The sequence below is a fragment of the Sciurus vulgaris genome, assembly GCF_902686455.1.
Source record: "Sciurus vulgaris genome assembly, chromosome: 9".
NCBI lineage: Eukaryota > Metazoa > Chordata > Mammalia > Rodentia > Sciuridae > Sciurus > Sciurus vulgaris.
The window spans coordinates 68,390,123-68,406,967 of NC_136469.1; the positions used below are offsets into that span (position 1 = coordinate 68,390,123).

General features: G+C 34.2%; 2 protein-coding genes and 1 long non-coding RNA gene across 12 annotated transcripts in view; all 3 read right to left on the minus strand.

The window, feature by feature from the left end:
• The window catches only part of CCSER1 (coiled-coil serine rich protein 1), a 1,261,997-nt gene that overhangs the window by 578,822 nt on the left and 666,330 nt on the right, over positions 1 to 16,845 (minus strand). The window lies entirely within an intron of this gene.
• LOC306669209 lies at positions 4,750 to 15,545 on the minus strand. Its single transcript, XR_013766058.1, has 3 exons — positions 15,040 to 15,545; positions 13,450 to 13,864; positions 4,750 to 11,241 (listed from the first exon to the last, which is right to left on the minus strand). It is a non-coding gene; the product is annotated as an uncharacterized lncRNA (long non-coding RNA).
• On the minus strand, positions 11,308 to 13,205 carry LOC306669208 (MAGUK p55 subfamily member 7-like). The gene has a single exon (XM_079153095.1). The coding sequence runs from the start codon at positions 13,057 to 13,059 to the stop codon at positions 11,323 to 11,325; it is 1,737 nt and encodes a 578-aa protein (XP_079009221.1). The 5' UTR covers positions 13,060 to 13,205; the 3' UTR covers positions 11,308 to 11,322.

The following is a 16,845-nucleotide window of genomic DNA, read 5'->3' on the forward strand; positions in this document are numbered from 1 at the left end:
TTAGATGTACCTCCCCTTCTCTGTTGGTATTTTCATTTGTCTCTACATGGTGTTATTCTTATCTTTAGGGTTTTTGTTTAATAAGTAATTTTGTAGAACTTATTATATGCCAAACACTACTTCATGAACATCCTTTTGGATCATCCTTGCAAGGTTTCAATGCCACCTGTGGGTTTACAACTCCCAAATCCATTGTACTGACCTCTCCCCTGAGACCCAGTCATCTCTGCCCTGGGATACAGCTACTGTAAGTTTCTTATAAGCTTAAAAATGAGCATGATTAACTCACCAAGCTCTTCCATCTTCACCCTGGGTCTTCCTCCTAATTTCTGAATATCGAAAATGGCTTTACATGTCAAGCAGTCACCTTATACTAGAGGTCACCTTACATTCCTTATTAGTTGCCAGTCGTTTTAACTCAGAAAAATTCCTAAATGCATTCTCTCTCACCTTCTTTCATTTTCTCCAATTATCCTTTAAAAGCCTTTTTGACTTTCAGAATTATTTCAATTTTGTTAGGTTTAATTTCACCTGATACCCTTCAGATATAACCCATGTGAATTAGGAAGTAGCTTCAAATAGTTCCCCTAGCATGAAGCCAAAACACCTCTCCATGACAGTGACAGAAGGCTCTTCTAACTGGCACCTGCCTCTTTCCCAGCTTCCTTTCTGTCACTCTCTACTTTGCACTTTTCTTGTTTAACACTGGAATATTTTTAGTTCTCTATGTATGTTTGGCTATTTTAGAACTGTGTATACATTTGCTATTCATTCTGCCTGAAAAAGCACTCAGACTTTCCTCACTTGTCTTTTATTCCTCCTTCAGGGATCCATTGCTTTTGTGGTAGGCAGAATTCCATTTCCCCCCATCTTATCATTCTTCATGCACCCAAACACACTATTCCTGGCATAGCTGAGTGTCTAAATAAATACAAGTGGGAAGTGAACTTAATTTAAATGTACCATCTTTAGTGAATATGTATATTTTGAACACATACAAAAGTTTTTTTAAATATAAAGTTTATGGTTCCTCACTGATCACATCATCTCTGACATATGGAAACAATTTATAGTTTCTTTTAATTTCCTGCTGTCATAAATTATATTGGTAGCTTAATTTAAACTTCATCCTTGAATCTTAGATGGTTGTGAAGCAGGATAGGATGTTGATAAGAAGATGAAACCAGGAGACATAGTGGAGGGGTTCCAATTCCAGCTTTACCATTCACTATATTTTGATGGGAGGTTTATTTTACTTCTCTAAGCCTCATTTGTCTGAACAAATTGTGAAAACAGCAGAAACTATATTATAGAGTTGATATAAACATAAAGTGAGAACTTCCCTTATATTTAATGATGATAATTGCATGATTCTTTTCATTTCATTCCAGATTTAATTTGCAAATACTTCACTGAGAAATTAGGTAAACTATTTTTAAGTGGAATTTTTCTGTACCTGGTATGGTGGGGGCCAGCTGGCCTTTTATTTTCAGTACTAAAGTTAGCCTGGTATTATAGAATAAATGGAAAAGAGCTATTTGATGTTTTCTATGGTATAGAGTAAATGAGTGAAGTAATCATTCATTCTTCAATGATTAGATAAAGCTCAGTTACAGAAATATTGACCCTTTTAACTATTTAAAAATCCCAATTCCTTAATTTCAGAACATTTTAAAATACATTAGCTCATTTTAATTTCACAGGAGCACTGTGGCATAAAAAAAAAAAAAAAATCCAGGCATTATATAACCAGCACATAAATGAAAAATGCAATAGAAATTCAGAAAAACTGTCCACTATAAAATATTTAGTAAATAATTTAAATGCAACAAGAATCGCTATGTTCCTCAGGTACCAATTTTCGTATTCACAATTTTATGCTTTGTCTTTGGTTTCTGAATAGTTGTGTTTATCTGTGTGCATTCAGTTGTGAGCAAGTTTACATAGGCATCTGCTCATATCCCTTGGTAAATTTGTGTCAATGCTTTAGCTTCTTTTCATGACTAGGGATTATATTTGACATATTTTCACTCATATGTTGCTTTGATCTTACCAGAAAAATAAAGAACAGTGAAAGAAGATAAAGTTGTTAGACTTGATATTATTTAGTAAATGGAATCTTCATATTTGGAAGAAAACTATTACATATTGATGTTATCTAACTTCATAATACTATTGACTAAATTTCTTAATTTTTACACTTTAAAATTAGTACATTAAAGGAAGTTTAAAGCAGTACTTATTTTGCATGCTAAGAGCAAGTAAGTTTGCAAAATTTTTATTACAAAGGTATTGTTATAAAACATGTTTGTATAGCTTTTCCCCCAAAGCTGAGTTGCAGTGACTTACATTTTGTAAATGGCATAGGTAAAGGAAGGGTAGAGAAATTAAATGGGTTTATCTATAAATGGTGGGTATGTGTGCATTTTCTAAGTTGAGGATAATATTCTGGACAAAAAATATTTTGGAGACATCTCAAACTGAGAGTTTCCTTTTTTCCCCCTAATTTAAATGTAACTTTTTCTTATAATCCAGTTTTAAGATAGATCTCTCTGTGACTCTCTCTCATATGTGTATATTTGTGTGTATGTGTGTTTATACTACAAAAGTAGATTATAAACATGGCAATGTAGAAATGAGATTGAGGTAGACATTTGAATGGGAAAAATTTTCTAGTGAAACTATAAATCTTAGATATTTAAATTTTACAGATATGTAATTTTCCTATTATTTGCAAGAACAACCTTTCAAGAACTTTCTCTAATATTTAAGAAATTACATGGAAGGGTACTAGAACACCCAAGTGTTTCTAATTTTTTTTACCATAAACTCACTTTAATATGTCTTCATAGTATGTATATTTTATACTAATTTAAAACTAGCCATATAAGACAATAAACCTTACAAGTTATGCAAATAAAAATATAACTTCTTAAAGATATGGAAAGGCAATAAAAAACAATGACTTCCAGTAAAAATATTTGGGAAAAAAATGCTGATTAGAAACCATATCCAGGGGCTGGGGATGTAGCTCACTTGGTAGAGTGCTTGCCTTGCAAGCACAAGGTCCTGGAGTCAATCCTCAGCACCGCAAAAAAAAAAAAAAAAAAAAAAAAAAAAAAAACCATTAGTAAGTAAATTCATAGCTTCTCGATATTTAATAGTAAATGACTCGATTGTACATTTCCTCACATAAATTTTACTTATAAAAATTGCAAAAAGTAATATTAAGATCACTTATTCACTTATTCATTCTCAGGAAGAGAAATTTCTACTAAGTGATAAATACTCCAATTTAAGCAGATGGTTTTGACTTAAAAATGAGTGAAATTTAGTAAATAAACAGTTCTCCTATATATTTAGTCTTCTGGGAACAATATTAGGGTCATGTAAAGTATAGAAATTTAAAATGTCTTATTTAAAAATAAAAAGATTAAAAATCTTCAATATCCTATGGATATAGGACAGTGCTTCTTTGAAATTTTTTTTTTAATATTTATTCCTAAAGTCACATTTGATTCCATTCAAAAATCAAATAGGTTTTTTACCATCCTGCTTTATAGAAGTCCCAAGAACTAAATCCTGACTGTTGATATGAAGGCCCCTGACTTATCACTGCCCTTGCAGAAGTCTCCTTGGCTAACAGCTCCAGAGCTTTCATTTGTGTCTTGTCTTTGGCTGCATATGTGAGACCAGACCTGACCTCGGTGACAGCCAGGATGTGGTAGTTTGGGATTCCCCTGTCCACTGCTAAAACACCCTCAGCCAGACCTGAAGTTTTTATATTAGTCATTTAATTTAGACAATGAAGATTTATTTAAAATGAAAATAGGAGATGATATTTTAATTCCTTCAAACTGGGATGTTCACATACCCCAGAACTTGCAATGTTATGCCAATGGAAGATTTTAGGCAGTGAAACTTAGGTGACAGGATAAATGCTCAAATACATTCAAATGCTCAGAATAGAAAAGTGTTAGGTAGCAAAACCTCTGAAGGTAATGCCATTGAGGATATTTTGATATTTGGAAAAAGAATCCTTTTTATTTTTTCTTTGATGGCATCATTTTTTGTTACCTCTAGAAGGAAATGTAATGGTCATAATACTGAAAACCTACATGACAACTAATGTGATAGGAGTTATTGTAAGTGCTTCACAATTATAAAATTTCAAAATTATTTATTTTTCTATTTTTCAATAAGAAATCTGAGGTACAGACTTAGATATACTACCCAAGTTCACAAAACTAGTAAGATGTCTAAGATTGATACCCCAAACATCAATCTTTAGAGTAAATGTGCCTATCCATTGAGGAATGATCAATATCTTGAGAGAGCCCTTAATCTGTGCAAGAGTTTGAAACTAAGAGAGAACCAAAGATAACAAATATGTAAATACTTTCAAGGTAGGAATACAAGATTATGTAAAAATTTGGAACTCTTATCTTTGATATTTTAGAGCATGCATTTTAGAAAACAAGTCTATCTTCCCAAGAATATCATTCTATTTATCATCTCTCTGTTCCCTAGTCATAGAAAAGGGAAAGTGAGGGGTCTTTTTTAATCTAAAAGTGACGTTTGCTGAATGTGTCCAAAGTACTCCGGTAGAGATACAAATGAATGAAAAATGTTAATGAAAAGAATCAGAATTGGTGGGAAGTGAAAAAAAATGTCAAAATAAGACTGACTGGGAGAATTTGATAGGAATCAGGGACTATACAGCATCATGTATGTATATAAAAGCACCTGAAGGACAGGAGTTTATGGTTATATAGAATAGGATTTGGGAGTATAAGTTTTCTACAAAATAATCTGTGTAACACCCAGATGAACACACATGGGTAGCTTATGAGAAGAAAGTCATTGGAGGTAAGGAGTCCAGGATGATGAGGCTTAAGTCATAATATATCATTGTGGTTTTCCAGAAGGACAGCAAGAGAGAGAATATAAAGGAAGTTTATAATCTAGCAACTTTTTGGTTCCTCTTCATAATATGTCTGAGAAAAATGAATTTTGAATTGTCCACCCTAATTGGGTTCCTCCTACTAAGCCATGTATAATTTGGATAGCAATTAATGCTTTATTCCACAGGGACTAAAATAGTTAGGGAAAGACTACCTGCAAAAAAAACAATTGAGTAAAATTTAGACTCAATTATTTTTTATTTGATTTTTCCTTTTTACTTGTTTTTGTCTTCTATTCTTCATTCCTTAATCTCTCTTCAACCTAAAGCAGCTGTTCAAATTTAGCAAGAGTTAAGGAGGAAAATAGATTTGCCTTTATTTAGCAAATTTTCTGTACCACTGTCTAGATCAGTTGCCATTTTAGAATTCTCATTTATTCCTTGCAATAACACTTATGAGGTAGATATTGTTCTTCCAATTTTCAAATAGAATTATAGTATGCAAAGTTAGGAAACATGAAACATGATCAAGATTATAGCCAGGGTCTGCAGTCTGGATTCTCTGCTGTGCCATGTTCTTTTCAATTGATTGCACTTTCCCCAGTAACAGCCAAAGTGAGGTGAGCCAGATTACTACTACAACTGAAATCAACTCCAGAAACACTGACCCACAGGAAAGTTGAGAAAAGAAAAGAAATTAAGATTGGGGAATTTTTTTGTGCTACTAAAGGCAATGAAACCTGCATCAAATGGTTTGAATTTGAAATAGTTGCAAACTCTGACAATGTCAATAACTTTAAGCAGAGTGAACTTTTCCACATATACCTAATTAGACATGTAAAGGGCCAGAAACAAGTCTTTGGTCCTAGAATAATTTGCTTATTTTGTCCAGAAAAAATTCTTAGTTTTCCCCATTACAAAGAGAAAAAAAAGCACGTGAATAGAATGATGATGTAATTCACCTCAATATACATTAATTGCATACACGGAAAAAAGGAAAGTGCTATCATGTGGGTTCAGTTTGAGTGTTGTCCAAGGGTCCATTGGAGGCTTGAGGTGATTGGAGGCTTTCAGACTGAAAGTGTAGGCGTGCTGTGGCACCTTTAAGGGAAGGGACTAGTGTAAGGGCTCTGGGTTACTGGGAGCATGGTCCTATGACATGACCATGTGACTCCTTGGTAGTTCTTTCCAGAAGGTTGCTATAAAAAGAGCAAGCCTGGCCTCTCCCACTCCCTCTGCTTCCAAATTCACTCCATGATCCTCCTTCCACACAAACACACCACTACCCACCATCTGCCATCTGCATGGGAACTTTGCCAGAACCTGCCCTATGCTGTTTGGAATTTCAACCTCTAAAGCTGTGAGCTAAATAAACTTCCTTACTTTGTAAGTAGTATGGCAGGTATTTTATCATGGTGGTCTAAAATTGATTATTACAGAAAGCTGAAGAAGAGATGAAAGATAGATGAACTAACCTGTTTATGTTCTGCAACTTTACCATGAGACAAAAAAGGAAATTCATAATTAAAATCCTATAATAATCAAATATTATAGATAGCACAATAAAGGAACAGTTAATCTTTTAATAAGTTTTTCAGTATAGGGGATTGAACCTGGGCACTCTCTACCAATGACCTACATCCCCAGCCCTTTTCATTTTTTATTTTAATACAAGCTTCCCAGGTAAGGCAGCTAAAAGGTATAGTCCTCTTGCCTCAGCTTCCCTAGTAGCTGGGATAATAAGTATGTGCTACCACACCTGGCAGAAACAGTTTATTTTGATTGAAAGGCTTTAGAATGATTCTGGGAGGCAGCAACTGAGCTGCATAAAACAGAAGAGTGTTTAAAATAGTGGCTGAAGAAAGAACACCTACAATGGTTAGATAAGAGTATGCCATGAGCATGGTTTAGTGATAAATGAAAGTGATTCTGTGGGGCTCCAAATGTCATACTAAGGGAGCTGTGCATTAGGGACAACTAAATGTTTCTGAACTTCAAGGTTATTATCTAAATATTTAGAGCATACTCTCAGAGATCTTTTGTTTCTCATTTAGTTTTGAAACTATGGTTTTATGACTAACAAGGAAATTATTCACATTTACAATCTTTAATCTTGAAATATCATAGTATACCTTTCACACTAATTTCTTCCAGTCTGTTATGTTCCCTGCATAAGATGGGAGAGACTTCAATTTCTGATATTATATGATAGAATTATTTTAGCTTATGAATTGCTTTAGCAATAATATTTAGGGGTAATTGCTGCAGGCTAGAACATCCTTAGATTTGCAATAGTCTTAAATTTATTTTTTTAAATTTTCTTAATGGTACAATTATCAATGCTCTTGGATAAATGTTTTTGGAGCACAAATTGAATGACTGTAAAGACTACTTTTTTTGTCTTCTGATTGAGGAAGATAAATACCTTCCTAGGTAGCAAGTGAGACAGAAGCAATCATTTCTTTCTGTCTTCTCTGACTTCCTTTGTAGTCTTAATGATGTTTTGAGTTTGAATAAAAGCAGGCAGGGTTATCACAATGGAAGAAGTACACAACATTCTCAAAGCCCAATGTTCATGATTTTTAAAATGTACATTGTAAACACTGTCATGAGATTAAGAATTTATTGTATTGCTTTCCATAAGTGAAACACCATTGCAATACTCTGCTCAGTTTTCTTTTATTTTGTTTGGTTACATTCCATTAAACTATGCTCTGCAGAGTGCTTTTTAATATGCCCAAAGAAAATTTGTAAATGACTAGGCTGCATGTGCACTGACCTTCGCTCTTTCTTTGAATCTGCAGTATGGCTCATTTTAGTCAAGCTGTTGAAACATTTGTGGCATAATGCATCAAATTAAAGCAACCAGCTGTGATGTTTAATTTAAGCTAAAAGTTTATGATCTACAACTACATAATACCTAAGGGAATAATTGATATTGTATGTAACTGCACTACAGTGACATGCAAGACTTGTTACAAAATGCCTATAAAATGTCACATATTTTATCGTATTAAGCCATTTGGACTTCAGGTTTAAAAAGAGCACCATCATTTATCCAAAAATGAATACCAGAGGATAAATGAATAGACTTCAACATCATTCTCTAAATATAGATGAGATGTGAAGTCATTTGTTCTCATGTGTCAGAAGAGAGGTTCTTTGTTTTAGTTTCCATTGTTTATAATGAGGTTTCTCCATTATTTACCGACGTTCTAAAATTTGGAAATGTCATTAACCATGAAACGCAACTCTGTTTATCACACTTCTCACTATGTGAAAGTAAAGGCACTTAATAATCACCCAAACAACATGATGTCATTTATCATGTCCCCTTTTCTTTGTTCAGTATAATGCACAACACATAATTGCTCAAGTGGCCCAGCTGATACCAGCTGCTCCGTGCCATAGATCATTAGAGAACTCAAGAACATGAGAAAACACTAGATAGGTACATCGGTAGGCAGGTGGTTGGTAGGTAGTTTTGTCTTCAAAAATGATATGTTTTGGGTTTTCTAAGTGGCTAAAGCTAATTGAAGAAAAAGCAAATAATTTTAAGTATCTCCTTTAAAGAAAATCAGCATGGGAAGATCAAAGTCATCATGAGCATCTGTTGAATTTATTTTTATGGCTTTTTTTTTGTTTTTTGGATAAATATAGGAAAGTTATGTTACTTTCTCAAGGTCTCTCTGGGAGGGTTGGGATAGTGAACAGTAGCAGCTGGTGAGGTGCAGTACATTTGATGACCTGGCCAAACGCCCCATGCACAAGACTAGCACCAAAATAGACAGCCCGTGGCGAAATTTCTTCCTAGGCAGAAAAAGTTTTTATGGTTTGGGAGACAGAAAATACTTTTACAAGTGTAGGGGAAATAGGAACATTTCAAATAGGTTTATAGGTTTGCTACATAGCTACTAGCTTTATATGCTTATTTTAAAAACTTCAAATACAAACCCTTGAATGATTTGTGTTTGTAGATAAAGGATTTATGTAATCGTATCATAAGAAAATATTTTTGTAACTTTTAAAATATTACCTAAAGCTGTGGCTAGAGATAACTGGAAGCAAAGAGGAAAGAAATGCTTCAACAGCAATTTTAGGTAGAAGAAAACATTATTTAATGCCTCTGACTAGGTACAGAGTTAACTTTTTAAGCTGAAGATGGAAGGAAACCAATGGGAAGGAATCATTTGCTTTTCACTTTACCTGCATTCTCTTTCACCTTGAAAACAGACCAAAGAAGGAAAGGTTGAAAGTGAATTAACATATCTACTACCATAATGCTACATGCAATTATTTACTTACATTTTTAAAAATAGAATCAAAAGAGAATCAGTTATTAAATAAGACATCTTGATAGATCTGAAATATGGAATGGCTCATTGGGGATATATATGCCATCTGTTAGCATTAGAGGCAAAGCATTAGAATTAGGATAAGGTCAAGCTACTCCAAATTTTAATATTGGTCCTTTTTGTCCAAATGTTTGCTATAACACTTCCCTTTCCTCTTTCATTCTGTTAAAAATGCATGTGCACATGCACACACACACACATGCGCACACACACACACACACACACACACACACACAAACTTCAGCAGGTGATATTTATTTGCTTGGATAACTCTTAGTAACATGATCTGTGCATATTCAGTAGAATTACTGTTCAAAGGGCAAAGGGCATAACAAGTCCTGCAGGGGCTAATAAAATAAAAATAATGATCAGAAAATTGATTTGGAAGATAAATAAAAGCCACATGGAATTTTAAAGGTAAATAAAATTTTTAAAATTTTGGTTTGTTTTTAAAAAAATTGAACAACCAAAATGAAAAACAGACATAAATTGGATGAGAACTTTTAAGGGAACATGAGTGCTACTTGGAGAATGCGAAAAATCACAGTACATATTTTATAATAGATATCTTGTTTTAAAATTCATCAAAAGTTTAGACATTACCAATAATATCACATAGAAGAGCTACACCAATTTTAACTATGCAGAGCTTTATAATCAAGAACTCTTATTTATAGTTTAATTAATCAAGAAATTATTGAACATGTACTATGCTTAGGATTATTTAGCCCCAGGGGAAAGAAAAAATTAATATATAGTCTGTGTATCTCAGCAGTGTTCAAACTGGATGAAGAGACAAAAATAACAAAAGCGATATAATAATGATTAGTATAACTATGTAACCATAAAATGAGTTGCTAAATCATAGGAGAGAAAAATCAATGAAGGCTGTAATAATTACTTAAGGTTTTATAGAGTTAGGATCAGACTGATCAAACTTTTCATCTGCAAACAAAACATAAAGCCATAGAAATTGATTCATTTTCTTAATGAAGATAACTTTCAATATACCATCTGAAAATACAAATAGGGATTACATTGCTACTGTAAAATGTCAGTCATTTCCAAATGAAGTGACATGCTCAGTTAAGTGTCTTCACTCACCATCTTTCTAATATTGACATGAAAATCTAAAGGCAAAATCAAAGTTTCTATACTTTCATTAATTCACTGTATGAAGCTTCATATTTTTTCTGCTCATTAAAATGAAATGTGCACTTAATTTTCCAATATGTGACAAACAATTATTTTATTGCTGTTCAGAAGGAAAAGGTAATCCAGCTGAAAATGCCACCTTGAGACTAAAAAAGGCTCTTGAATACAATAATTTACAAATGTCTTGCTGCCTTTTATCTAGAAAATATTAAGCACCTGTTCATAAAAAAATAGAGACCAGTGAAAGTTTTTGCAAAGTTAAGGCAGTTTTTAAGGAAACATATTGAGTTGCTATATTTCAATCATTTCTAAATCTGATTTAGAACCTTAGTTTCCCCTTCTATAAAATGGTGGCAGTTAACAGTTTATACTTAATAGGGTAGGATGACTATAAAAGTGGAAGAATTTTAGGATTGTGGTCATGATCCATGACATGAAAAAGGCTGGATAAATGTTAGCTACTGCTATAGGTTGGATAAGTGTCTCTCAAAAGCCCATTATGTTCACCCAAGTACTAGCCTGTGGCACTATGGGGGCAGGGTAAACTTTGAAGAGGTGGATTCTACAGGGAAGAAGTTGTATCATTTCAGGAGTTCCCTACAAGGAGATATTGAAACCTCAGCCCCCTTTCTTTTTTGCTTCCCAACTGCAATCAGGTGAGTACCTTCCTCTGCCACATGGTCCCATTATAATGTGCTACCACAGTACAGGTTGGAAAGCAATGGGCCATCTGATCATGGAATGAAAACTCCAAACCTGTGAATCAAAATAAATCTTTCCTTTTTTAAAGTTGATTTATTTCTGGGATTTTTTTTTACAGTCTAACATCTAATATTAATATTACTATTTTTTTTTATTTAATCATGCATTCTATGTTAAAAAAAAAAAAAAAAACACAGTGTGGAAATTTCATGTAATTATGAATGCAACCAGCTCACTGGTACCCAATGGGTATCTGTCTAATTTGTCAAAAGTTGTTTTGAGCTCATTAAATGCCACAGTGAGATCATCATTTATTATAATTTTGTCAAAAAGATGACCATATTGACTTTCCATTATCTGTGCAGATTTAATCATTTCTTGGAAGCCTTCTTCGGTAAAGGGCTTTGCAGTGCCTTGGTCATCTCTACTTGAAATAATCTTTGCGTTTTTTCTCTTCTCTCTCAGACGCTTTATGGATGGCGGTTTTATAAATATCACATAGGGCTTAAATTCTAGTGTCCTTAAATGCTTCACTGTATGAGGCTGAACATCCAACAAACAAACTTTGTTTTTAGCTAGGACAGACCGAACTGAGTCTATACTTGTGCCATAGTAGTTGTTCTTATATTCACCATATTCAATGAACTTGTTATTTTGTACATCTGTCTCAAACAAATGTTTGGAAATGAAAATATATTCAACACCATCGCTCTCCTGGCTTCTTCCCGCTCTGGTGGTATGGGGCACTGTTACACCGTAGTGCTGTGTATCACTAATCAGCAGCTTCCGCTTCAGTTCATTCAGCCCCACTCCTACAGGACCAACCAAGACAACAAGTCTGTATTTCTCATTAATTTGTCGCCGATACGGTGTCACTTCTTCATATGTGGGTACGTCTGCTGTATCATATTGATCGCTCTTCTTGCATTCATACATGGATTTATTTGTTTTCTTATCTTTTCGGCTAAGACGGAAACTTCTTCTAAAACCAGATGATTTCCTGTTGGAAACTTTCAGGGGCTGAACTAGTATTTCTGGTCGTCTCAGAGCCAATCTCCTTTCCTGGAAATGCTTTGAGGGAATCAAGCCAGCTCTGGGGTTGGCATCACCTTCATGCCTTGCTTGCCACCACGTTGCATCATCTTGGCTCATAATCTGAAGAATATCTCCCTTTTTGAAAGAAAGCCCAGCTTCCTTACATGGAATTGCCTTATCCTCATTAGGATCGTAGTCAAAAAGGGCTTTGATAAACATCTTGCCTTCTTTGGAGGGTGTCTCTTCTTTGATGCTGGGTATAATCTTAAATGTAATTGCTCCCTGAGACTGACCCAAAATCTGTATTATTTCCTCAGGCCGTTTATCCTCGACTGGTATTCCATTCACTTCCCTAAGTTCATCACCAACATGAATAAGACCACTTCTATCTGCAGCTCCTCCTCTCATGATTCTAGCCACAACAATTGCCCCAGTCTGTTCGTCCTTCTTAATGGTAGCTCCCAGTGGTTCTCTGTTCTTTACCAGACGAACTATTTTTACGGAGTCTTCCTCATCGTCAATATCATCAGGCATAGGAGGCAGTACAGGATCGTAATTCTTTTGAGCCACTGTATCATGTACAGAGAGCAAAGCCTTCACGTTGGGTTTTGACAGTAGTTTCAACAGCTCTCTGATCTCACTGTTTAATGGCTTGTTCTGAAGCTCTTCCGCCAGGTCATCGGCCAAGGCCGCCGCACCATGGAGAATGGGCACCGGGCACTGCTTCTCATAGTAGTGGAGTTTTTCATGAATCTTTACCAGTGAATGCAGGCTTTTTTCACCAAACATATCCCAGAGGAAGGTCAGGTCTTCCTGGCTATCCACATGTGGCTGCAGCTGGGCTGGCAGTGCAGCCAACAGCTCATAGAGACCTGTGTCACTAGCAGATCCTGTGGACAGAGCTGGCATGATGCAGGCTGCGGGCAAGGAACTGCTCTCCACACACTCTCGCCTCAGAAAGCCACAGGGAGCTCCAGTTCAACGGCCTGCAGCCACGCTGTAACCCAGGATTTATATACTGTTTGAGTCCTTTCTTTCCCCACTTCAGTCCAGACAAAGGTTGAGTCACACTGCTGGGTCTACTTGTCATTTAAGGAAAAGCCTCCAAACAAGTTCACGTTAAAGGCTACTTTTAATTCTAAAAATAATAAATGTGTAAATATCGTTAATGTGTGCATCGCACTGCCAAGACCCTGTCTCCAGAAAATGTAATCAACCTGACCACAGTAAAGACGCCTTACTAGCGGAGAAAACACAACACACACACACACACACACACTCTCTCTCTCACACACCTACCTCTCTTAATATTACTATTTTGACTGGCATTTTTCCAAAGTGATTACTGGTGCTTTCAGCAGGAAAAAAGGCATCAGTAATAGGGATGCTCTCATTCTTGCTAAGTATATTGTAAAATGTAGAATACTGATTTACTCAGGAACTTTGGAAAGCCTTCATATACCTGCAACATAATTTAAAGGGTATTTTTCTAAATGTGTGTGTATGTGTATATGCATTTATGTGACTTGTATATACACTTTGTGCATACCTACACAATACTGCAATATATAAATGATTTCATTATAAATCTGTATTTTTAAAATGAGACAAACTAGAAATGTGCTATTACAACTATATTTTACATGTTCAAACTGTTCCTTATCACAATACTTCCTATTTCTTTTCTCAAGGTAACACACAGTTTTCAACATATCTACTGAATTACTGGTGACAAAACTCTTGTCCTCTTTTTCAAGCATCATTTTTAACTATATATTCAAAATAAATACAAAACAATGAGCTTTTTAGTTTCTCTAGTATGTTTTAATGGTTTCATTGCTTGTTTTAGTATTACAATATTGACTATCATTTTCATATTTTCCCCACCTAAGCAAATAAAATATTGATGTATATATATGTTTAAAGTTTGTATAAAAATAATACTAATCACTGATAATAACTTGCATATTTTGAGAATTAATGGTGTGAATCAGCCCATATAACCGTCACAACAATCATATGTGATGGTTATTATTTCCACCATTTTTTATGTGTGATTAAGGCAGTATGAATAAATTACCAGGGTCACCCTGCAAGTATTTGAAAGTTGTGATTTAAACTCAGACTTATTTGGAGAGATGTATTTGGAAGGTACTGTCTTAACTACTATGATAATCTGTTTTTCACATCCCAAAGCTTTCCAGAAAAGAGCAACTGGGAAATAGCCATCTTGCTAAATAACATAAATATTAACCAGCTTAAGATATATGAAATTGGTTATGCTAAAAATTATATATAAAAATAAAAATTTTGCAAAACTTAAATAATTATGATATATGGATGAAGTATGAATTAAAAACATAAATATGTTCAGTTTTGAAAAACAAGAGAATTGGGCTGGGTATGTAGCTCAGTCACAGAGTGCTTGCCTAGTATGCAGGAGATCCCAGGTTCAATACCTGGTTACCCCCCACACAAAAATAATTAATAAAACTAATTTTTACTGGTTATTAGAAGTACAGTTTTTTGCATATCTATGAGTTATAGTAGCAAATCAACACTTTATTAAAAGAGTTTAACTATTTGTAAATATTTAAATATTTTCTTTTTATTCCTTTGAATGGACTTGTAAGAGCATAGTGCATAGGTGTGAGTGGCAGGAGATAATGTTACTAAGGTGTTCTGAGGTTTGGTTATGAAGAGTCTCTTATGCCCCTCACATATAGGCAATAGTGAGCCATCAAAAGTCTCATGGATGGGATAAAACATACTGCATAAAATACAGTGGTAGAGAGGAGAGCTGGGTATGGCTAGAAACAAATCAGCTTATTAAATGATCAAGATGAGAAAAAAAAAAGTGATGTTTATCCCATGTAAACTTGTGATAACCTTCATGATACCTTAGGATATTGCATGTTCATAGTCTTTTTATCCCTTATAAATTTTCTTTATCTACAGATTCAATTTGTAGTCCAAAATTTAAATCTAAATTTGATAGGTGACCTTAACAAAAGAAATAAAGGATATCTGAAAAAATGTGGGGAACAAATAATGAGATCCCAAATTTTAAATGAAGATCTTTGGCTAACGCATATGCAAACATTCTTATTGCTCTTCCAGCTGAATTTTATTTTATATGCAGACACCCTCTTCTAGGAAGGGTAACTATAAAGACCTTTTGTAAAATAAGATTAATGCTTTTTTGCCTTTGTAATTTGCTTCATTACTCCAACTACTAACTCATTTATAACATGCTCAAATATTTCCTCAAAGCAAATTAGTCACATTAGTAAATTATTTCTAATTTTGAGTGGCTCAGTGATGTTGGCCATACAGGCCATTGGGAAGGAGAACAAGGGAGGGCTAAGGGGGGGAAATGAAGAGTAAAAAGTGTAAGTGTGCACATGGAGGACACTTAAGGAAAAAGGATATTCAGAACACAAAGTTACATCATTGTGACTGTTGCTTTAATTGTACCCTAGAGGTTTAATTCAAATATATGAATTATAATGTCTTTCATACTGAAGTGATTATGAGGGCTGTGTAGATAAGCAAAAGAAAACAGAGTATGATGCTAGAAAGATAATATGAATCAGTCTATCAATGTCATGTTTGTCTACTGGCTGCCTAGATTAGTGTAAGCCATGCTGTCTTAAGAGTGATGTTCCATACCGACAGCAAATCATCAAAGAGGAAAACAATTATATCAAATATCAGAGTCTGAAGGTACATATTTTAAAATCTCCATGGATGTCATATTTTCTGAGGTATTATTGTCATATGACTTCCTAAATTCTAGTTAGTATGGATTAATATTCAGTTGAAGTGTGGATTAATATTCACTGCTTAACAGGTCACCTCTGGCTAAATGGAAATAAAATAACCTTAAAGGAAATTCAAAGAGAATTTTTGCTCTTATGTCCTCTGTTCTCTACTCATATGTATACCTACAGTAAAGGCATGTGTTTCTTGAGTGAGCAACACAAGATAAATTCTATACTGTTCCTGCCAGGATACTTCTGTATTATCCTTGGGCAACTGGTTAGTCTGTATTACAATTTATCTATAAAGGAGTATCCATTTATTTGATATCAAAATTTCTTAAAGGTAAAAATTAAACTATAAAAGAAAAAAACTATATTAGATTAATCAAAATTTTAAAAATGCTATATACATTTTTTAGAGAACCAAAAACCTAAGGATTTTTTTTTAAATAACTTTGAAATGTGTGTGGACATATGTAAAAAGTTATCCCTCAATAGTTAATATTTAATAGTCAAAGTCTCTGGATAACACATAGCAACATTCATACAAATGTCATAAATTGAAGTCTTTGGTAACATGACGTGACAACATAGGTGCTATTAGTGGCCTCAAAAAATACTGAACATGGCATATTTTAATAGGTATTCTCTCTGATCTGCTATAGATGAGGCCCAAACATTTATTGGCCTAGAGATTGTGCTGAGACTTCTAGAAATAGCATCCCATGGGAAAGAAATGATCAGTGTTCTCTTAGGTTTTCAGGGAATGTTACTGTATCTGTAGATCAGCTTTTCACTTGGGAATCCAAATAAACTTTTTTCGTTTTCTTTTCCACACATAGAGAAAGGAATAAAAAGTGTGTTCATTAGAGAACCTAAATTAGAAAAAGAAGAGTAGTTTTAAGTAAGTGGAAGTAATCAATCAATAACT

Coding starts and splice junctions, on each gene's coding strand:
- LOC306669208 (XM_079153095.1), bottom strand. CDS start 13,059: ATGCCAGCTCTGTCCACAGGATCTGCTAGTGACACAGGTCTCTATGAG.